The sequence below is a fragment of the Batrachochytrium dendrobatidis genome (genome assembly GCF_000203795.2).
Source record: "Batrachochytrium dendrobatidis JAM81 unplaced genomic scaffold BATDEscaffold_1, whole genome shotgun sequence".
NCBI lineage: Eukaryota > Fungi > Chytridiomycota > Chytridiomycetes > Rhizophydiales > Batrachochytrium > Batrachochytrium dendrobatidis.
The window spans coordinates 341,165-364,077 of NW_006281099.1; the positions used below are offsets into that span (position 1 = coordinate 341,165).

Genomic DNA, 22,913 nt, shown 5'->3' on the forward strand with positions numbered 1-22,913 from the left:
AGACATTGTGCTTGGTTGATAACATTAGCAATCGAACCCTTTTTGTCATATCTTAACATATCAGATATGCTCTGGTTCAACAAAACAAAGATTGCAACTTGTTTTCATGTCAATCACTAGGAAAAAAGACCAGCCAGCTTTAATAAGCTCAGAACACACAATGCTGCCTAGTAAATTGGCACCCATCATGCCATGAGATGAACTGTTTATGATGTGATTGAAACCCTTTTAGTTTCCATTTTCATGAATACAGTTGTATAGCTGGTGAATAAACGAAACAAAACAGCACCAACATTTGTGTTCAAAGTCGAGTCTAGAAATTCAAAAATATATTTTTCCTTTTGTTAGAACTCACAATCGCCTGCATTAGCATGTCCTCTGTTGCCAGTGTCAGGAAAAGAGCTTCTTCCACCATGGGTGGTTCTCACAGTCCGGACAAACCGTCTCTTTCTATTACTACCGTCGATCAAAAATCAATGGCTCCTTTTTTTGTCAGCACTGCCGATAGAGTGGTTTCTCTAGCTACAAAGGCTTCTGTATGTTAAACTGTATGGAATATCACTCTTTTCAATTGCCATATTGGTTAGCCAGTCTGCTATTCAATGATCTTGTTGTTCAACACGGCATAATATAACGGGTGTGGTGTTCAACTACCACCATTCTCTAGCTAGGATTGTTCGGCCTGATTCTCAATTTTAGCTGATACTCATTGACCAACTCCTGCCATTATTTTAGGTAAAATAACAATGCTGATTTATTTTAAACTTGTAGGTCACTATATTTTGTGCATTGGTTATATACTATGGCATCATCAATCCCTCTGCTGATTCTACTCTAAATACTAAAAGGTATAAATTGACTTTTAACGGATACTGCCAAAAGATACTTGATGTCAAACCTCATTCATTTCAATCCATATATGTAGAGGACTTGCTGCAGGAGCATTTGCTGTTTGTCTTGTTGGACTATTCCAGTTCAATGACGGACCATTCATTCGACCTCATCCTGCATTCTGGAAGTTGGTGCTGGCAGTCGGTGTTTGTTACCAGATTGCTTTGCTCTTTTTACTCTTCCAGGTATTGATCAATCTGTATTCACTTGATGGCTGGATATATTCCTTGTGATGGCTGTATCTAATCGTAGTTTTTGTAAAAGACCAAGGAGAACGCACGAGCACTTTTTAACTACTTTGATTCGTCACTCGGCATTCCTCCACCAGAAAAAAGTTATGCTGAAGACTGTGCAATTACTTGGGAGATTATCTACGTATGTTTTAAGCACTTGATTTGAAGGCAGTATTTATGTTGACTAACTGTAAATACCCTTTATTTTAGAATCAAATGGATGTGTTTGTGATTGCACATACTATGGGCTGGTTCTGTAAAGCCTTGGTACTACGTGATTACTGGCTTTGCTGGATCGTGTCCATTATGTTTGAAGTCATGGAGTACTCTCTTGAGCATCATCTACCAAACTTTGCTGAGTGCTGGTGGGATCATGTAAGTTTTGCTAATCGACACATCCTCTTGAAGTGATTCTTTGTAAGCCACCACTTCAATTTTATTGTACTTTATATTTGATGATGTCAGAATAGATTTAATACTATTTTGTTTATTTGTAGTGGGTTTTGGATGTGCTGATTACCAACTGGATTGGAACCTATTTTGGCATGAAAGCTTGCGAATATTTTGAAGTCAAGGTATGAACTAGATCTCCTGATCAGAATGTTGATTGGACACTATCAACATTCAACTTTTTAAAATTTAAATAGCACTACTCGTGGCGAGGAATCGGTGAAATCCCCACTATTAGAGGGAAACTTGCGCGAACAATGGGTCAGTTTACTCCGTATAGCTGGGTCAAGTTTGAGTGGCATTCGACCAAATCCTTTCGTAACTTTATTGCAGTTATTGGCATACTGTGTCTTGTAAGTTGTTATTATTTTTATTAGTGATGCTGATTTAGCTATGTCTCGTTTTATTCATCCCAATTGCTTTGTTTCAACTACAACAAACTTGGACTATCAGGAGCTGCAATGTGAGCTAAACGCATTCTACTTGAAGTATCTGCTTTGGGTTCCCGTGTCACATCCCATCAATTTGTGTCGTCTACTGTTCTTTTTTTTCATGTGTCTACCCGCTCTACGAGAAGCATATCAGTACTTGACAGATCGCAACTGCAAGACATTTGGGATGCATGCCTGGGTGACTTCGATATGCATTATTACCGAGTTACTTATTGTTATCAAATTCTCCGAGGGTGAGTTTACCAAACCTACGCCCAAACGCATCATTGTGTTGTGGACAATCCTTTTATCGTCTTTGGTTGGATACTCCATCTGGAGATTTGGAATTCCGTGGCTGCACGGACGCTCGTCCTCATTGCCATCACCAGTGCACCAAACCATACCAGAGGTGTCGCCAATCAAAGCCTCGCACTCAACTAACAAGACTGTCAAACATACGCAATAAACCATTTTGGAAGTTTTTAAATTAAAATATCAGTGCACAGTTTATTCATCATCCATAGCATCCAACTGTTTTTTGAATGCTTTTAGCATGGAAAGAACTTTGGAAGGTGCTGCACCATCTGCTGCTCGAATTAAATTGGCAATCATAATGATTTGTTTAGGTGTTTCTGCATTGATCCATACCCGTCCATTCATACCAATTGCTGTTTCAAATGGAAACAAGCTCGATATTTGAGCAAGAATTGTATTATTTTTAGCCATCAAACTAGATTCATCGTGTCCAAATTTCCAAAAACGCAGATATACATGAATTAGTACATTGACCGATCATGCATTAGTATCAACCTACTAAAAATACGAGTTTTTCGAGTTGTGATTCAATTGACAAACCTTCTACACATTCCAAGAGAGCACTTGATCATGAACCCATCATTGAGTTCTCCAAATCCATCAGCTTTTCCAGAGGAAGGATTGATGCATTCGATCTCTGGCTCCATATCTTTATTTGCAAGCGAGACACGGGCATATACCAATGCACCGACTTCTAGATTGGGTTTGTTACGCTTGGTTGCTCCTTCAAAGGCAAGTACAGGAAGTGCAGCGGGGTGTGGGCCACCAATATCTACTCGGTAACTCTCCATATGCTTTGATGATACAACTGCTAGTACTGGCTCACCAAGTGCTGGAATATACTGTTTACAGCCAAATGCATAGATTCAAAATGGTGATCAGTTGTTTCGAATTAACAAGTTGCATCATCCAATTAGACAAACAGTTTTGGTTCATGATAAAGGAAGGTTTGAATTGGAATATTCTCGACTCAGTTTGAAATCGATTACTGCATTGACTTGGTTTAAAAATGCACTCACCTTTTTTTGTGAGGCGGTCAGCCATAATCGGTTGCCTGACGCTTCTGTAACAAAGCCCGACTTGATTGCCACTATAGTGTCCTGCTTTTGTGATAGTCCAGGACCTAGTCTCAATGGACTAGCTACATCTATGACATCGGATGGAACAACGATATCACCAGGAAGCACAAACGTCGGCATCAAAGTTGATTAAATTAAAGACAAGGAACGAAAATATTTATATTTCAACTCAACTTCACCATGTTCTGAAAGCAGATTGCTGTTGTAACCTTTCAACAGCGTAAGTGATTCATTTGTAAAACTGCACGATTATTTCAGGTTTGCATACACACTTTATATAGATGAAACACTCAAGATCGTGCTAGAACAAGATCAACACCAAGCTCAGCGAGCTCAGTAAGCTCAGCAAGCAGCCACTGTTAGACTAAACAAGTGATGCTCTATACTCAGTCAAGTGAAGCAGTGAATTCTTCAGCCAATTGGCTGTGCCAGCAAGTCAGATTGTTGCCATGATACAGGAAACACGATCCATGGATGATTCTGCCATCCAAATCAACAATCTACCAATATTTGCGAAAGCATCACAAGAAAGTAATCAAACAAACGTAAGCTTGCCCCTTCTAAAGCCTCTTGCTCAAACTTTAAAAAGGTATTGTAGATGTGGTGGTAGTCGCTGCAGGAGGAGCAAGAATCAAACTGGAGCACAAACATATCTAGGATTAGAATACAACAAAAATGAATCTGTAAAGCTCAAGAAAACGGATTGCATGTCTCTGGAATGCAACTGCTGCTTTCATGTCATAACATTTGGTTTAGATGAAGGAGAATGGAGAAAGATCAGAAAACTAGAGTTTAGCCAACATAGTAATCTCCAATACATCTCAAAGGCTGGCTGTTTATCATGTACCTTGACATTCTTATTTAGTATTTCATCTACATGAATATGGTCGTCAAGATATTCAACCCAAGCCATTCCCCACTTTGAATTTTAGTAAATAAACCGCGAAGCTAGATCACGCAGCAAGAATAATCATTTAAACTTGCTATGCATCTGACTATTCACTGCATCATACATTTGTTTATTAGGCTATTTTACAGTATAGATCGGCAAAATCAATATTTTTACAAGAATTACATGGCTATGGGGCATAGCACCAGATTGTTTGTGCCCATGATAGCATAATGATTAAATGTACAATCTTGATATGAGCTGGTTCAGATTGACACCAAGAGTCACGCATATAGAGATGTTGCGTGTTTTGACTCGAATCAAAGCAGTTTGCTTTGATCTGGTTTGTCATTTGTTATTGTCAAGTATTCACTATACCGCTGGAATTTTTGGGAATATAGATTATTGGACACATTACTGAGGCTTTATATGAGCGGATAATTAGATTAGATCAACAAAAAATACATGATGCTTGTACCTAGCCATGCTTGATGATCCCCAGCCCTTATACCACGCTAATGGCTGTAAACAGGTATGACTTGTCATATGCGGCTCTGACAGAGTTGGTCCAACCCGTGAAATGGTAATTTCTAGAAACAGATGCAACATCATGTCAAAACCAATCAAGCCGGTTTCAAAAGCTCAGTAAGAATGACGAGTCATGCTTGACCTGTTGCTCCTATCAAGACTGTTGGTGTTGAATGAAGCAGGTTTAGAGTGCACCAGATAGAGTATTTGCACACTAATGAGTGAAATAAATAAAAAGGCATAGCATATGAATAAATGGAAAATGATCATTTGCATCTGCCTATTGCCCCACGTTGGCTTAGCATAGCTCGAGTTTTTCCATTGAAATAGGGGCAGCCTATGGTACTATTTTAATGTTTTATTAGGTATTTCAAATTTGCAATACTTGAAAACTTCTTTTTTTAAAAGCGAAACTAAGTTTGAATCTATAGACCATCTATTCTGGTTTAAATAAAGGTCGAGCCTTTACCAATTCACACCCAACCAGTTCCCTTGTGGTAAGTCTTTGTTGACTAAGCCATTCGAATTATCTAAATGCACGACTGCCTTTCTAGCACCAAAAATTGGTCTTGAACAGTTTATAGAGGGACTGTATACCAAGACGATGCAAACCACGTTGAATTATTCAGACCAATCTCAAACAATGACTTGTGCTCTTGTTGACAATTGAGCAAAGCATTTCCTTTTACAGTATATTGCTCAAATCAAAATGCTTGATCACTAGTATAAATCGTCTAAAGTGTCTGCCTTGCCCGTAGTGGGTAGTCAGGATCGATACATTGTTGATGCGTTATTTTACAGCCGTATTCACGTAAATGGAGCACTTGTATTATCTTGGTGACCACCTTCTATTCTATTTCGGAGTAGGCAATGGTTAAATATTCATTGCGCCTTTCTACTACAAACTGGCTGCTTCTTCGATAGACATTCTCAATTCTTTCAAACAATGTCCATTTTAGATACGAAATCAAACTATAATTTGAACTCGAGTGATCTTTTTAAACCTCCCTATCTCCACTTTTGGCATAGCCATAGATTGTACGATCAACAAGTTCGAAACCAGACTCATCCACTGGAATCCAGATATTGGGCCCGACTGTTCTAATAGCCAATCCCCACTTTGTTGTATCCTGATATCAGATATGTTTGCGCTCTAGTTCAAAAGAACAGTGATTGTACATTTCAGTAATGCGACTGTTTCCATACAATCACACAATGTTTACTTGTAATGTTCGGTTTGTAGAAAGGGAGAGTTGGAGATTGAACAGATGTGAAGGATGCGAAATGATTCAAACAGGAATGTGGATGCTGCTTTGAACACTCGCTCAGTATTTTTATATAAAAGTGAGCGCAAAAAGAGATCAGTAAACTTAATGAGTTCAAACATTGTTCAGTAAATTTGGTGAAATACCATTTCATGAGACTGGCCATTACCATACACTTTGACTCACTATTTAGCGTTTCATTTTACGTGAATACGACTATAATATTCTCACCACTGTATCGATCTGACTAAATTCTACTTATTTTTCTTCTGCCGCTGTTCATAGCTCATTAAAGTTGTACTTGCACTTACATTTTTTTCTGGAAATATAGGGTCTGTGCGAGTGAATTCAAACTACATTACTGATTCATATTACTTTGCTCTTGCTTTTCGTCTGACGGAAAAAATAGCAGTATTCCCCTACTTCACTACCAAATTGCCCAGCCACTGTTTTTTTTTCTAGCATTATACAAACAAGCCAATACTATTTATCCCCACTCAAAATCTTGTAGATTTCTTGGCAACCACGAAGCCCGACTAGATTTTCTTGCCACACATACTATTTACCGAGTCAGAAAACCTGAATTTATTTATCGGCAGCAGAACTGTATAGTAAATTTGGATTCACTGATAGCATTTACGCTAGTGCCTTCATAATCTGCACAACCAATTTTACTTCCGCTAGAAATTTAACCTTGCTTTGCAGCAACCAAAAGCACAATCCTACAAAGAGATATAGGCTTGGGGATCACTCTTTAAGGAGATGCCTGCACTTTCCCAGCTGCCGTTAGACACGACAGAAACAGAAGCCGTCATTCCCATACCTGTCACGATACCCTCGTCCATTTTGATAGCATCAACGGGCATCTCCCACAACAGTGCTTTATCAAACCCTGCCACTTCAGCCAGCACTCCATCTGCCACTATTATTAGTAGTATCAATCTGCGCGACCAGCAGCACACGGAGGATGAAGTGAGCACTGCTCAACCACCTTCAATGGCACGACAGACATGGTGTCATCAAGAAGCACAAGCCAGACCAAATCCACATCAAGCCAACAATGATACTGATGGGCCTGTTGTATCTTGTAGTAATAGTGGTGGCCATGATAATAATATCGCATTGTGTGATCCAAATTGTTCTCCTGTCGGCTCACGCAGCACAGATCAGCCATTCTATTACTCTGCACAATCCATGAAGCCATCTTGCTCCACAGACGAAGCACGTCCAGGCTTTCCACACCCTTTGCAGCACATTGAGAGCAAAAGACAGCCACTAACAGAGCAAATTCACACACCACATAGTCATAATAATGCGTTGGGCAGAAACCGCTTATGCTCAGACTCAAGCCAAGCCAGCTTATTCTTCACACCTGTTGAGTCGGCTCAAACCAAAGTCGCCAAGTTGACTGAAGAATCTCGTTGGTCACTTGGTCGCACAATGGCAAGCACAGCCACTGACGCGCTTGTGGCGCCAATCACTCATGCGTCGCGATCCCAAGCATTTATACGAGATTCATTATTCACCTCCACACCATCTGGCCATTCATGCCCAATACCCTCAACCAAAGCACAAGGAAAGACAACAGAAGCATCAAAGGATGGCGAGGAGAAACTGTATCAGGGTTATGTGCATGAAATTCGATTGGGGGCTGGATCGCGGATGGACCAAACTCCCACCATTGACCAAGTGACACCGTTGATTATGAGCCATGGCACATTCGACTCTAATTCTAATCAGCAGTTAAAAGGTACCCATATGTGTCAGGGTAAAAATACTCAATTTCAATACGGTTGCAATTATAACCTTGATCCAAACCATTCAAAGACTTGCAGCCCCTTGGATAGCCACGCATTTTCGCAACATCCATCCCAGTCACCATCGCTGCAATATAGTGCTTATAGTAGATCTGAATCTACTATAAGCACTTCACTTCAATCTTTAGAAAAACATCGGGCTCCGACCATGTCCTCCTTACCAACAACACATTCAACTATCTATCCATCAGACTTACATCAATACCACCAGAAAGGTCACGAATCCGGACATATACCAGAGTCAGAAACAGATCAAAAGTTAAAGCCAGAGTCGATTCAATATAATGAACAGAAGCAATACCAGAAACCTCAACAGCCAATTTCTCGCCCACTTTCATTGGAATCTCGGCACCAGCAGTCATATCCAAGTTCCACTTCGCCATTCAATATACCATTTCAGAGTAGTCCACTTTCCACTCGCCCAGCACGTAGATTGTCAGCATCACCACTATTGTACCCAACCCAACCTACTTTACATACATCGGTAGCACCATCATTGCCTACTGCAGCACATCTCATGCAAGGACTTGGCTCTACGACATCCTCCTCGCGTCGTGGTGGAAAGGGTATTGTGCGGCCTTGGACTATTGACGAGGATCAGGCTCTTGTAGATGCCATCCGAAAACATGGGACTCAATGGACTATGGTTGCATCCATCATCCCAAATAGTAAGCAACTTGTCATATTGACTATATATCCTTGGTTTCTAATCTTTTTGATTCCAACTCACCCGTCTTTTTAATATCAGGAAATCGTCGCCAATGCAAGGAGCACTGGGCACGAGTATTGTCCAAGCAAGTTCCACAATCAATGGTAGCATGCTTACCCAATACCACCTCAGCTATTTCTCAAGCCGCTACAGAATATACGTCTTCTTCAGGATCTACATGTGTCTCAATGTTACTGAATGATACCACTAGAACAGTACTTGGACAGAATGCCATCACATCACGTAAACACAATTTAGATGACTTTTCAGGATACCCAACTTCTCATGGATCTCATGCTCGAACAGCATCTAGCATGGACTCATCTGGTACGCCATCGTCCCATTATACCTTTGCCCATTCAAACCTACATTTTTTAAAACAGGATTCAGCGGCTACGCTTTCTAATCTGACTGAGCAAGATATGCCTCAATCGGGACAAAATACCAATCCTCCAAACTCATGGATTCAATTACACAAGAATTCATTCTCTTCCAATAGCTTACAGTCAAAAACTTTGAAGTCACCGGCCTTTTCTTCCACACAAAAGGATGGATATGCTTTGATGTCACCAAACCAAAATAATCGCATGCTTCGCCATAACTTAGTGGTGTCAGATACAGGAGTATCCACGGACGATGGTATGGATATTGACATGGCAGGAGACGATTATTTTGGCACATTGGATCCAGGAAACGAAACCGAGGAGACTCTTGGCCAAACAGATGCATCAACACATTTTTTAAAATTAGGCGTATCTCAGCTTACTTCAAGAGTAGGTCTATGGTCTCACGATGAGGATTCCAAACTACTCAAGGCTTACGAGTTGTTTGGTCCCAGATGGGTAGTGATTTCAAAGCATATTGCTGGACGAAATCATCGACAGTGTGAGAAGCGGTTCCGTCGTATACGGAAAGCTGCGGCGGATGTTGCAGATATTCCGAATGGCACGCAAACCAGCTCTGTCGAGATAGATCATGCTTCGATGTATTCAACAATCCCGAAATACAAATCTCCTCCATTTGATCAGAATTCTGATGTAATACAACAGGATAACCATGTTGCTTTACAATCACGGCGTAATTCACAAGAATCAGAGTCTTCGTGTCTTGTGTCGGCACGCACCGCTAATTCATCAATACGTTTACCGTCACTTCGAACTATCATTCCGGCCAATATTCTTGACGCTTCTCCACATTTAGATACCTCTTCATCAACTGGAGAACCACCTAGTCAATATATCCGATACATCAGCTCAAATAGCTACCAATTGAATCCCGATCCAGTTGGACCAAGTGCGCCTCAATTTGACATTTCACATACTCTTATGCATGAAAAACAATAGAGTTTGAGTCGTATTATTTTTGGATCATTCTAAATATGGATTTTTGTTTCCAATTTTTAAACTTTCCAGGTTTGTTTTGTTTTTATTCTTCCATTCTGGATTCTTTTATGTTCTGCTTCTATACCCATTTGTGCATTATTTAAGAGGTCAAGGATGGATGCATTGTTTAGTAGTTTCTGTAAACGTATGTCAGATCTAGATCTTTGCCTTTTGTTTCATGCCATCCTCGATCCACTTTGACCAATCTCAAACTAGTGTTGACTTTGATTGATCAAAATGCACTGACTAATGCATGTCAACTGTTTGTATATCTGCTGCTTGGTGTCAATTGCACTCTTTTACTTTCCCTTTTCTTTTATTATATCTAAATACCCAGTTCTTTTTTGAATACTATTTTGTTTTTTCAAACGGCATGTTTGGTTGTTAAAAATGATTTGAAGGGGAGCTCATCAGATGGGGTTGTGTAAAACTGTTGTGGCTAGAATGGCTAGCATTATCACTGGATACAGCAAATTTTGAGCTGAAATACAATATATATAATCATTTCAAATCAAGCCAACATTTTGCAACGCATTGGCCTGGTTTATTTATCCCATAGATAGGGCTCAGATACAAATGGTCCAAATGCAAAAATAACTCCAGATACATACATGTCATCTCTTTGAATTAGTCCGTTACTAATGAGTCCTATAACCCAACCAACATTCAGTCACAGTTGCCTTTTATCAATTCAAAATAGAGATGCTTGAGCTATAATGTCGTACTAAACATACCCATGGCACCAGAATTCGATCGCACATCTTTTAAGCCTGAGAGTTCATCTATGACCTCTGCAAGCTCTTGACCAGTAAGAATCTTTGACATGATCTTTTTAGAAAGTTCAAAACGACCACTTGATGCTAAACCCATTTCCCCCTACATTAAATAATTTATAGTTATTAAGCTCTATTACCAATCTGTCAGACCTCAGTGTTTCATCAAGGTTTTTAGCGTGCCCATATGCTCGATTAAAAAGAATATGTATTCCAACAATTAAATCCAACAATCAGCATCAATGCAAAACAGAATACGTACTTTGTTACTCAGGACAGCTATCCATCCAGACTCAAACCATCGATCACCGATCTGGTGGATTCCTCCTTCAATCCCTAAAGCTGATTAAAATGAATTAGCTTTACAAAAGCGGTATTGGAATAAATTGCCAATACGACAGGAAATTGATTTTGGAATCAGAATAAAGTACTTTTAGGATGCCGACATGACTTTGCATTAGTGTGACTAGATAGTGGGCAACACTAGCCCAGCATCGAAACTCACCGTAGTCCGATTGAGGCCTAGCGCATAACGAAGCCTTTGCTCTGTTTTCAGCTCCTCGTATAGTTTCATTGTCTGATAGGGGTTGGGCAGCAACTCCGCTGGGCACAGATAAACCCTCGACAATAACTGAATGGGTAGAAAATATCTGTGAACAAGCGGTTCGAGCAGCTCGTAGCTTTGCAGCATTGGTTGAGCCAACTACAATATGCAGAACAGGCTGCTGCGTTTGTATTGGCTTCGGATGCAGAGTGTCGAGCTCTGAAGCTGACATGATTGAAAGTCCAAAACAATAGAAAAAATGGCCCTTTACTCTGGTTGTCTTGTATTTTGTTTAACCCAGCGCAGTGCGGTCGAGGGTTATTTGAAAGTTTATTACTGCTGTCTTCACGTAAAATAGAATGTCAAGAATGCATAACAGTCAGTTTCACCAAGTGATTGGCGTCAGTTTACTGGACAGTATTGTCCTCGAAACTCCTCGACAAAGTTGATTGGTATTTTCCCAGCGATCGGCATGAGAACAGTTGCATTCCTGAGATGTACAATCGGTTTCTCAACGCGAATGTAATCTGATATTTCTGGAATACAAATACGAGCTTGTAGGGGTTGAAAACAATCATACCCAATCATTGGATTGCAATGGATGAGTCTGGAGATTGTAGTGTATGACTATACCAAAAATGAGAAAGGGATTAGTTTGGTTCAAAGCAATAATCTGAGCATCATATGATGAACATTGTGCTTTGAAGAAGTGAAGCGATGCAGTCAATCTCTGGTAGGAAAATGGAGCATATCTTTTATTGTTTTAGAGCAAGAGGCAGTGACTATGACACAGAATTCTATTTTACGTGAGTACGGCGATGAATATGACACTAATCAGATGATGTTTATTCAACAGGTATGCCAATAACATTGCTCAGGTCTATTCTCGGTTACCAACACCAAAAAAATGTGTCGAGTAGTCAGTACCAAGCAATGGGAAGTTTGAAATACAAACCAAGCATTTCTGTATCTGCACTGTGGTTTAAAATCAACCCATGACAATGCCCAATAAAAATCAACAAGCTCAATAGTATCAAAGGAAATCCACGCATCGAACTACTGCCACACGTCCTTATTGAGCTGCTGAGTTTGAAAGAAAATAGCTTTCATGTGAAAGACGTTTTAAAAAGCAAAGCACTGATGTGAATACATGCTGCTATGGTAGATTCATATGGGATTTTAGTATAGTTTTGATTCAGTATTGCGTATCACATTGATAGATTCAGTTGTTCGAGTTTGGTAGCACTGCCAAGATGGTCTATCGAAATGGTCGAGTAAATAGACAAACTTGATATACATTCATTATACATAAACCAAGGTAGACAGTGCATGTCCAAGCCCAAGATTCTACAATCCATGGTTACAGCTTGCATGTTTGAATATTTTCCACATTCATCCACCCTAAATCAAAAGGTTAAAAGTCGCAACCGTGATCAGACTCCGATTCCCACTACATCTATTCTACTAATTTGACTAGTAGAAACAGCTAATCTGTCTTTATTTTAAATATAACCTTTTAATAACACTCGATCCTTTTCTTACAAAGTATTCCATGTCAGTTATGGTTTCTGATCCTGGCACTTCATCCATCGGGTTTGTCATTGCCTGCACTGGACTAGTGTTTATCATGATTCCTGGTGTTGGGCTATTTTATTCTGGCTTGGCTCGCTCCAAAAATGCTCTCTCTCTTATCATGCTGAGCATGCTATCCATGTCTGTTGTAACGATTCAGGTAAGACTCTAAAGCAGATGACTAAATAAAAGTGGATATCTCGTATCCAATAATGCCGACGGTAGCATATCAGATGACCTCTGTTCGTGCAAGGACAGAGTAGACCACATGCCATATTTGGTGTTTCCACTGTCAATCTATCGGCATTTTTGGATATGCAGTCAGTTGATAAGATTTGCTGCTAACATCTTTATTGGCTGAAATACAATAATCTAATGCTCGTTGGAATACACTTGATAGTGGGTACTGTTTGGATTTTCGCTCGCCTTTTCAGATACTGGATCTGCCATTATTGGCAACTTCGCCATGGGAGGACTTAATTCGGTGGGAATGGATCCAATCCCTGTTGTTGCTACGTTTATTCCAGGAATCCTTTTTGCCGTATACCAGATGCAGTTTGCTACAATCACTGTTGCCCTAGTGTATGGATCAGTTGTTGAGCGTATTCGTTTAGTTCCTGCTTTGGTGTTTGCGTTTGTGTGGACTACCGTTGTTTATGATCCCATTGCTTACTGGTCCTGGGCCAATCGCGGATGGGTTCGTAACATGGGTTGTCTGTCTACCACTGCCCTAAATCAGACCCCGTGTGGTATTGGATCGCTGGACTTTGCTGGTGGTGGTCCCGTCCACGTGGCTTCGGGATTCGCCGGTCTCGCTTACTGTCTGGTTGTTGGCAAGCGAAGGAGCATTGGTCCTGGCTCCGAAAAAGTAGAGTTTCTTCCTCACAACATCACCAACGTATTCATTGGTGCTGCGCTACTTTGGTTTGGCTGGTTTGGGTTCAATGGTGGGTCTGCACTTGCTGCAACCCCTCGTGCTGCAATGGCTGTGACTGTTACCACCATTTCTGCTGCAACAGGCTCACTTGCTTGGACTATCATGGCGTGTCTTAACCACAATCGTTTATCCGGTATTGGGTTTTGCTCCGGCGCCATTGCTGGATTGGTTGCTATTACTCCTTCCGCAGGCTATGTCGCTCCTTGGGCTGCTTTAATTATTGGATTCCTCTCTGGCGTTTCCTGCTACTACGCAACGCGCATCAAGGATGCATTTGGGTTTGACGACTCTCTGGATGCGTGGGGAGTACATGGAGTCGGTGGTATACTTGGTAGCCTTCTTACTGGTGTGTTTGCTCAAAAGAAAATAGCTGCGCTTGATGGGGCCAGTATTGATGGCGGATGGATTGATGGAAACTGGATTCAAATGGGCTACCAGATTTCGGGTACTGTTTCGATCGCTGTCTGGTCTTTTGTTGGTTCTCTGTTGATTCTTCTCGTGATTGATGTGATTCCCGGTCTTTCACTACGTCCTACTCCCGAGGATGAAGATGCCGGTGCTGACTACTCTGAAATGGGCGAAACGTGTCACAGCAATGAGTCGACTCGAATAATCAATGGAACAAATCCGTCTCTGAGTGATGTGTCGGCCAATCGATCTAGTACACACACTCTTCGAGTGGGTACAGAAGTATTTTAAGTTTGGCTGTGACATTAGGATGTTTAAAGACTTATCAACTTTTCCAACTTTGAAACCATACTGTCCAGAACCAAGTGCTTTTTAAAATAGGTTGCACTTTTTATGCTCAAGATTTACATCAAATAAACTTTTTACAGTTCTTGAGATTAAATGTAGTTTTTGTTCAAACGCCAAATAGCTGGACAATAGTAAAAACAAGCTGCTTGAATTTAGAGCTTGCAGAAACAGTGGTTGAAAATACAACATTGGCTGGATCCAGCAGAATACTCGGCGACTTGAATCAAAAAAACACTGACAATTCCATGCAACTGGGATATCTTTTAATGGCATAGTTATCGGTGTTTAAAAAATGCTATTTGATAAAAACAAGATCAAGGGACTGGGTAATTCAAACACCGACTCGTCTTGTTCATTACCAGCATCTGTAATAAATACAGGCTAGTTCTAATCACGGTTTTGGCAACTTTGAAATGACTGAATCATGGCTTATCATTTTATCACTGTTACAATTGAAATAAATCATACTTTTTAGCTAGGTTTAATCCCACCACACCAATATGGAAAATATTGACGAGCATATTTGAAATAAGTGTTATTAAATATATTCGTTTTTTCTTAACCAGTCAGTAGCCATGAGTGCAGTCTGGACTGATGGAAGCATCACAAGCCCTTGAAGAATATATGTGTGCAATGTATCCAGTGAAATATCCAACGGTTCAATGTATTCTACAATCACCAGCATACAACGTTAAATTTGGATCGTGATATGGACATGACCACTGCAAATCTACACGAATGCGTTCAAAATAGTGTTGAAATACATAAGCAGCGTATAGATGATAAACTCGTACCTTCAGTATCACAAGAAAGTGGAGCTATATCATCCTCTGGATCAATCACAAGAAATGGAACGAATTTGTTGCGACTCCACTTGAGTTCAGGAATGCCGTCGTGATCGGGTGGAATCAGTCGAATCCATTTACCACCTCTCAGTTTGGCTTCTTCAGACAATTCTGACTCTGCAGTGTCTTGAATGCTGCTCCATAATAAAGCATCAAGAATAAATTGAAATGAGTTGAAACAGTCGACTTTCTACACTTTAGATGTTTAGCCTACTTTTTATGTTTCTTGGCATCAAATCCACCAGCAGCAAAAGTATATGCCATGACGTTTGGACCCTGTGCATATTCTACCAGCAAACGGACAGTTTTCTAGACCATCATGATTACCGTGGTTAACGCTCCAAATCAACGACGGAAATACTAGATCTAGTACTGGTTTCAAAACATTACCTTTTTAGAATTGTAGGGAAATACTGTTGCGAAAGCAGGAGCTTGAGTGCCGTGCCCAGCAACATCCCTACAAGATGATTGTAATGCAATATTGGACAAGAAATGAGATTTGCTAATGCGAGATACTGTTCAGATTGAGCTTGAACTTACCAATCAATCACACGGCCATCTGGAGACTGAACCTGACGACTCCATACTGTAAGAAAGCGCTTATACGTTTGCTGTTCAGAAACAATAGGCTGCTGTTTTCTGCTCTGAGCCAATTCATTCATCTGCTTGTCCAACATACTCTGAGCCCAACAGTTATCAGAGCTACTGGGATGAGTATTGTGTAAAACGGAGCCAATTTTATATTGGTTATTAGCTTTGGTGGTAAAGTGGTTTTGAAGGCATGCGAATACTATTCGAGTGGATGGAATACAACTTGGGCTGTTGCCAGCACTCAGTTCTAACAACGCAGAAACTCGACTAAAATGCATTGTATCTATATCTACTCAAGACTAGATATTCAAACCCTTGATATTGCCATGTTCACGTAAAATGGAGCATTAAAGCGATAAACAGCCAGTCTCATATGATGGAAGTTGTGTTTATTGAAGAATTGGGAATCTCGATCTGTACCAAGAATGCCCAACAGATATCCAGTCGTTGTTTATTCCTGAGCAATGACATGATGAATACAAGTTCCGTTTTACGTGAATACGACTTTAGATTCAAGTGCTTGCCCATGATCCGACTCTAATGGTGATGCAGGAAGAGGCTGGGAAGTCGTATCTGTTGAAAGTGAATGACCCGAACTCACAAAATCACAAGTGCTCTGTCCTACAATCAGTGGCTCTTCCAAGGTCAGATCTAACAACTGTGCTGAAATCGGTGCATCCGGTAATGCTCTTGCGCTGGACATGGATGTTGCAATAGAACTACTTCGCCTTAATTCTTGGACGTAGTCTCCAAAAATCTCTTCGTATGACTCGATACATGTCTTGACAATCGTCCCGATGCCTGCACCTTGGACGCCAATGGCACACATTCCAACATCAAGTACTGGATTATCGCTGTGCACAAAATTGGGCGACCATACAATCGTTAGATTACGTGATGTCATGAGATTGGTTTCGCTGTGCATGTACACGGCATTGAGGAGATCAAAGAGCTGGCAAAGAATGAGTTGCGTGGGTATCGTTAGACATGGGAGAAACTTTGTTCGGATAAAGTCTATCTTGTTGTTTGCTCCTATATATTTCAATGTATACAGCCAATATACATGTTAGAGACATCACGATTGATGTAAATACACGCCAACAGTAGTGACAATCATGAGACTGAATCAACTTTTGGTACATACGTTCAACCTCACGGACTGTTGGATATAATGACATGTGAACCAATGGTAATGGCAATTCTCGAAACCACAATTTAAGTAGACTGCACACAGTATGAATGCCACCTAGCTCATCAAAATCCACTGGAAGCCCTTCGTTATATAGGTTTTTGGCTTTGTGCAATGCAGTGAGCGCGGCAGATTTTCGAAACAATCCCTCAACATCCATACCTGTGCACAACCAATAAATGCATTAGATAATCTGAAGCCATATAATGTAGAATGGGCTCATTGAACTCGATCATTCATATAGCAAACATACCATTCTTCTTGATATAAGTCACACAATCAAGAAATATAGATGGACATCCTTTTGAGCCATCAACACCCATTAGAACATCCAAGCCCACTTCAAACACCTTTGTGCGGATTTGGCGTGTGGGTCTCCGTGAAAAGGATAAAAACCCAAATGCCTCTTGCTTTTGATTGTATCTAAAAGTACAACAGTGCATTAAAACTCGAATGATTTAGAAATCAATCTCAATATTACAAGACTCAATATATGATGGGTTTATACGCAACTCTTGAACCGCAGCAGGCATTTCGAGTTTTTGCATTGGAACTAAAGTTTCTAGTCGTGCAAGACTATCGACCCATACAAGCTTACTAGCAAACTTTGGACTAGAGTCAAATCATACAATTCAAAATTAGCCTATATTCTTTAGTTTAGACATGAGATTTAAAGTGATTTTTAAACATTGGCACAACCCAGCTCAACTGGCAGCCTAATAAACAGATCAAACATGGTATCAACGCAACACACCTAACAATCATTCCCATGGTTTGCAGCAAAAATTTGGGCCACATGGATGGATGAACCACATAAAGAGCTTTGAGGTTTTTGCGAATACTTGTGATCCAAACATTTAGAATCATTGTTAGAATGAGTTTGTAACATCAGTGTGGTTTTGAAACTGATCTAATCTCATTGACCTCTTACTTTCTGCTAAGTTTTGAATAAGCCTGAAGAGTCCAGCTCCAAGTTGGATAGTATGTGGCTCCGCCCGCAAAAAGAACTAGAGAATACTCATTGACAGACAGCGCTTCTAGCCGCTCCAGTAGCAATCTAGTCAAAAACTTTGATAATCAGCTTGACTGAGCAGACACTCCATCAACAACATGATCTGAGCAAAGCTTACAAGAGTAGTATATCATAGTTGACGGATTGCGGAGATGGTAAATGACAGCAATAAAAGGCATACATGCTTCGCCCGTTATTGTCTGTGCCTAGTTATAAAATAGCATATAGTAGTTTGATTCAATATGTCTGCTCCCAAATACAACATCAAGATGATCGGTAGTGAATAAGCCAATATATGGCTAGTAAGCATTTAGAATGTGTTTTTCCCACTCTTGCCAAATGAGCACAAGGGCTAGTTTGTGAATGGCAGACTGAAGGTGCTCAAGTTTGTCAGCTGTGGCTTTGCATACAAGGACACATCCATGTAGAGCGTGAAGAAGCGGCTTTCAAGCTTATTCAATGTCAATTGGTGAGCCATTCCGACATGCATGCTGGAAAAGCAGCGGTTCTTCAATGCACATTTTCATCCGAATACAAAAGTACGTTTGTGGAAAAGTGACGGAAACACAAGACATGGATTACAGACTGAACACACCTGCACTCCTGAGCAGACTGTCAGAAAGGGCAGAGCGAATATCTTCGTCAGTCATTTGTTCACCAATATCAATGCAGCAAGGGTTTTTAGCAAGAGATTGTTTGAGCAGACTCGTAGGAGATACTGGAGAGAGATGCAACTGCATTGAACAACTAGAGCATATACAATGTCGTTGAATGACAATGTTGAAGTCCGTTTGTCAAGTTCGTGTAATCCGCCGTACTCACGTGATGATTCGTCTGATAAGCTTTTATGATTTGATTGGTCAGACATTCATGTGTTGTTGGATCAAAAGACTACTTTTATGCACAATGAATCGTATTCTTGATTTACAGTCGTATTGATGTAAATGGAATACTAAAGGCGTCAAATTACATAATAAACGATCAGTTTCAGATATTACTGGACAACATTGTTTGGTAAACTCTCTAGTTTATTGGCCTTGTGCTCATTTCGTATCAACTCGACACATGTTTATATTACAGTTTCAATCAGTTTTCAACCCTTGCAAAACATTCAAGACTGGCATGAAAACAACTTGCATTTCTGGAATGTGCAATCATTGTTTTTTGAACCAGAGCGCGACGTATGTTTTTAGAATACAAGAGTGGAACTCGTAGAGTTTGACAACGGTTGAACCCAATATCTGGATTGCAATGGATGGATCTGGTGACTGTGCAATATATGGCTATGCTAAAAGTGAAAAAAGGGACAATTTCAGTTTGAAGCTAGTGTTATTATAGACGGACATTGTGGTTCAATTGACAATGTCAGTCATGATTAGGAGAGTGAAACAAGTATTCAATGAATAGTCAACCACTGTTCATCTCGAAACAAAAGAGTCACTGCAAGCTAAATGAAAAAGTGTTCATTTTACATGAATACGATTGTAAAACAAAATTTAACCTTGGAAACCAACTATTTGTCCAAATCCTCGGGTCCAAAACTGTCAGGAAGCAACTCCTTAAGAGATTTGATTTCCACCTTGTCAAAGCTTGCAGAAAACTGATAAACCTAAGATACAAGTGTTGTTGTAAATTTGTCAATATAAAACTAGTGAGTAGTTCGTATGCTGTTAAAGGCACAATTTACCTGAATGTGTTTTCCAAACTCGACCATGAACTGGCGACAGAATCCACAAGGTGAAATGGCAGCTTCCTTGTCACTATTCAAACATACAAAATACCCGGGTTAACAGCTTCATTGTGGCTCTCAGTTACACTCAAAACTTGATCGAGTATAGTGGCATAGATACAAATGCTACACTTACGTGATAACAGCAATTGCCAAAAACTTTTTGTGGCCTTCACTCTAAAAATTCAAAAAAGTATAAACTCGGTCAGCTTAAACCGATCTACAAGAGCTAAACCAATATCCTGTTAAAAAGTCGAGTGTATCAACATGACTAACCACAGCTTTAACAAAGGCAGTTCTTTCAGCACATATGGTTCCTCCGTATGAAGCATTTTCGACATTGCATCCTACAATATATTGAAACAGGGGTAAGTACAACTCGATGACTTGCTAGGATAGATTTAGTTCAATAAGTTGAATCTATCATTTCAATCATAAAAGACATTGCTTGCCTAGAAAGACTTCGCCGGTAGGAGCCAAAAGAGCAGCACCGACTCGAAACTTGCTATATGGAGAGTAAGACATCTCCTTGGCTAATTGCAATCCAATTTATAAATAAGGTTATTTATGTATAATCGCAGATACCAAATCCATGAAATAAGAATATCATATAGAAAAGGTCTTTAGTTTACCTTGGGTGGCAAACTGAGCCAGTTGCAACTGTACATCCTTGGACAGGACTCCTATTAGTAAGCCGAGTATGGGTAGGATCAGTAAAGCTACTCTATCTATGAAATCAAAAATCATCAGTACCATTGGGAGTGAGAGTAGCGATGTGTTGAGCAGACAGGAACGGCATAGTTGACAGTTTGTTGAATTGATGGAAAGTACAACTTGCTTATTGCTTTTACAATACAAGCAAATGCAGTGCACAAACCTTTATAATGAATTACAATCGTATTCACGTAAAATGAGCACTTTTTCATTTAGCTTGCAGTGACTCTTTTGTTTCGAGATGAACAGTGGTTGACTATTCGTTGAATACTTGTTTCACTCTCCTAATCATGACTGACATTGTCAATTGAACCACAATGTCCGTCTATAATAACACTAGCTTCAAACTGAAATTGTCCCTTTTTTCACTTTTAGCATAGCCATATATTGCACAGTCACCAGATCCATCCATTGCAATCCAGATATTGGGTTCAACCGTTGTCAAACTCTACGAGTTCCACTCTTGTATTCTAAAAACATACGTCGCGCTCTGGTTCAAAAAACAATGATTGCACATTCCAGAAATGCAAGTTGTTTTCATGCCAGTCTTGAATGTTTTGCAAGGGTTGAAAACTGATTGAAACTGTAATATAAACATGTGTCGAGTTGATACGAAATGAGCACAAGGCCAATAAACTAGAGAGTTTACCAAACAATGTTGTCCAGTAATATCTGAAACTGATCGTTTATTATGTAATTTGACGCCTTTAGTATTCCATTTACATCAATACGACTGTAAATCAAGAATCACTAAACTAGGTGAAATTAGTTATCCAGCAACTGAGAATTAGACCTTGGTCATCAGATAAAGGCTTGATGATCTGGTCACCAGTCCAAAATGTTCCGACTAGAATACGTTTTCTATGCTCAACACCCACAGTTCAAATCCTAACATTAGTCTTTATGTTGAAAATAGGTGGTAAACAGCCCATTAGCTATGGAGAATAAAAGCAATAATGCCAGTGATTGCAATAGTAGATCTTCAAATCCAAACTAGACACGTCTAATGGGTCAGCTGTAAAACATGGTTTTGAGTTGTCATTTTTACTTGCAATCCTAGTCCAAACAGCCATTGTACCTACTCTACCATTCACAAACATGTCAGTCTCGAACATCGATGCACTTGTATCTGCAATAGAAGAGTAGGTTTATCTTTTCAAATGAATCATTTGATAATGGTATATGCTGGACTATTTCGGGACATTGCTGAGCAGTACCATATCAAAGTTACAAGAGGTTTATAACCAGTGTTGTGTGATTACAGTCCAACAATCAAACCAAAAGGGCCAGCTACTATTTGTGGAATGCGAGGGTGCAAGGAAAAGCTGAACATGCTTTCAGTAACCTGCGACTTGTGTAGTATTCGTTTCTGTATGGGTATGTAGACATCTTTTAATACTTTGCAGACAGTCAAGTAAATTGCAAGAATCTAACTCGATTGGATGATTTTATGTATTATAAATCAGCTCACAGGCAGGTTTATTTGAAAATAGTTTGAATGTGACATTTTATCCGTAGATTATATTGACTTTTCATAATGTGTAGGCTTCCAGAAGTGCATTCTACAACATGTAGTGAGCAGAAAAAACAGCAAACTCACAAAACTACCAAACAGGATGCCAGTCTATTGATGGAATTAAATAAGCGAGGTGCACGAACTCTGGGTAAATCTAGTGGAGCAAATCTATCCGTGGCAGCGGAAAAGGAGAGAGCAAATGCTCGGGCAGCTTTACATAAAAAGATTGATGCTGCTTCAAAAAGTCGAACAAAATCCTCTATAGCTACATCTAGCAACACTAGTCGCAAATCTAAAGACGCATAGCTATAGCCGTATTCATGTAAAATGGAACACTAAATAAGATGCCAGTAAAGTTTAATGCCATGGCTTGTTTCTCGAGCAGTCTGCGTTTGTTTGAAATAAAGTCGCCATATGCTTCATCACATACCAAATATCACGGCTGGTGACAATCAAGAGATATATTTGTTCATACTTTAACCCAGTTTTACCATACTTTAAAGACGAGTTTTTCGTTTATAAAATGGTACGATTGTCTTGAGTTAGTGTACTCTATATGGAGTGCCGAAGATCGTGTCGGAACAAGACCAAACCAGAGAAACTGTCTTGTATTGAATCGAAAAAGGCAGCAAATCATTTCAACACGCCAGACTGTCGCTACAACACAATATAAACGATGAATGCATCTGCCACTCAAATCAACAATCACGCAAGACAATGCTGACGATTTCTTCATCTTTCCATTA

The 22,913-nt window shown here is 39.9% G+C and overlaps 9 protein-coding genes across 9 annotated transcripts; 4 read left to right on the plus strand and 5 right to left on the minus strand.

Moving 5' to 3' along the window:
* Positions 1 to 371: 371 nt before the first annotated feature.
* BATDEDRAFT_84504 (uncharacterized protein) lies at positions 372 to 2,500 on the plus strand (the record flags this gene model as incomplete). Its single annotated transcript, XM_006675869.1, has 8 exons — positions 372 to 536; positions 772 to 848; positions 926 to 1,076; positions 1,156 to 1,266; positions 1,335 to 1,499; positions 1,622 to 1,699; positions 1,772 to 1,927; positions 2,028 to 2,500. The coding sequence occupies 8 exons, from the start codon at positions 372 to 374 to the stop codon at positions 2,469 to 2,471; spliced, it is 1,347 nt and encodes a 448-aa protein (XP_006675932.1). The 3' UTR covers positions 2,472 to 2,500.
* Positions 2,501 to 2,512: 12 nt separating this feature from the next.
* On the minus strand, positions 2,513 to 3,519 carry BATDEDRAFT_29097 (exosome non-catalytic core subunit RRP40; the record flags this gene model as incomplete). Its single annotated transcript, XM_006675558.1, has 3 exons — positions 2,513 to 2,735; positions 2,861 to 3,162; positions 3,340 to 3,519. 3 exons carry the CDS (start codon positions 3,517 to 3,519, stop codon positions 2,513 to 2,515), a joined length of 705 nt encoding a protein of 234 aa, XP_006675621.1.
* A 3,324-nt stretch (positions 3,520 to 6,843) lies between these two features.
* Positions 6,844 to 10,029, plus strand: BATDEDRAFT_33902 (uncharacterized protein; the record flags this gene model as incomplete). Its single annotated transcript, XM_006675623.1, has 2 exons — positions 6,844 to 8,566; positions 8,647 to 10,029. The coding sequence occupies 2 exons, from the start codon at positions 6,844 to 6,846 to the stop codon at positions 9,948 to 9,950; spliced, it is 3,027 nt and encodes a 1,008-aa protein (XP_006675686.1). The 3' UTR covers positions 9,951 to 10,029.
* Positions 10,030 to 10,507: 478 nt separating this feature from the next.
* On the minus strand, positions 10,508 to 11,538 carry BATDEDRAFT_84506 (uncharacterized protein; the record flags this gene model as incomplete). Its single annotated transcript, XM_006676159.1, has 4 exons — positions 10,508 to 10,637; positions 10,724 to 10,865; positions 11,025 to 11,104; positions 11,268 to 11,538. 4 exons carry the CDS (start codon positions 11,536 to 11,538, stop codon positions 10,534 to 10,536), a joined length of 597 nt encoding a protein of 198 aa, XP_006676222.1. The 3' UTR covers positions 10,508 to 10,533.
* Positions 11,539 to 12,867: 1,329 nt separating this feature from the next.
* BATDEDRAFT_8747 (uncharacterized protein) lies at positions 12,868 to 14,514 on the plus strand (the record flags this gene model as incomplete). The annotated part of the gene is made up of 3 exons (XM_006674978.1): positions 12,868 to 13,038; positions 13,279 to 13,575; positions 13,618 to 14,514. The coding sequence occupies 3 exons, from the start codon at positions 12,868 to 12,870 to the stop codon at positions 14,512 to 14,514; spliced, it is 1,365 nt and encodes a 454-aa protein (XP_006675041.1).
* Positions 14,515 to 15,109: 595 nt separating this feature from the next.
* On the minus strand, positions 15,110 to 16,093 carry BATDEDRAFT_21249 (uncharacterized protein; the record flags this gene model as incomplete). Its single annotated transcript, XM_006675171.1, has 5 exons — positions 15,110 to 15,240; positions 15,366 to 15,553; positions 15,631 to 15,725; positions 15,807 to 15,873; positions 15,957 to 16,093. 5 exons carry the CDS (start codon positions 16,091 to 16,093, stop codon positions 15,110 to 15,112), a joined length of 618 nt encoding a protein of 205 aa, XP_006675234.1.
* A 287-nt stretch (positions 16,094 to 16,380) lies between these two features.
* On the minus strand, positions 16,381 to 18,063 carry BATDEDRAFT_84508 (uncharacterized protein; the record flags this gene model as incomplete). Its single annotated transcript, XM_006676160.1, has 4 exons — positions 16,381 to 17,039; positions 17,152 to 17,358; positions 17,450 to 17,619; positions 17,951 to 18,063. The coding sequence occupies 4 exons, from the start codon at positions 18,061 to 18,063 to the stop codon at positions 16,498 to 16,500; spliced, it is 1,032 nt and encodes a 343-aa protein (XP_006676223.1). The 3' UTR covers positions 16,381 to 16,497.
* A 1,658-nt stretch (positions 18,064 to 19,721) lies between these two features.
* Positions 19,722 to 20,736, minus strand: BATDEDRAFT_21251 (cytidine deaminase; the record flags this gene model as incomplete). The annotated part of the gene is made up of 7 exons (XM_006675172.1): positions 19,722 to 19,817; positions 19,896 to 19,968; positions 20,074 to 20,114; positions 20,214 to 20,327; positions 20,400 to 20,470; positions 20,570 to 20,620; positions 20,691 to 20,736. 7 exons carry the CDS (start codon positions 20,734 to 20,736, stop codon positions 19,722 to 19,724), a joined length of 492 nt encoding a protein of 163 aa, XP_006675235.1.
* Positions 20,737 to 21,749: 1,013 nt separating this feature from the next.
* On the plus strand, positions 21,750 to 22,473 carry BATDEDRAFT_21252 (uncharacterized protein; the record flags this gene model as incomplete). The annotated part of the gene is made up of 2 exons (XM_006675173.1): positions 21,750 to 21,793; positions 22,197 to 22,473. 2 exons carry the CDS (start codon positions 21,750 to 21,752, stop codon positions 22,471 to 22,473), a joined length of 321 nt encoding a protein of 106 aa, XP_006675236.1.
* Positions 22,474 to 22,913: the final 440 nt, after the last annotated feature.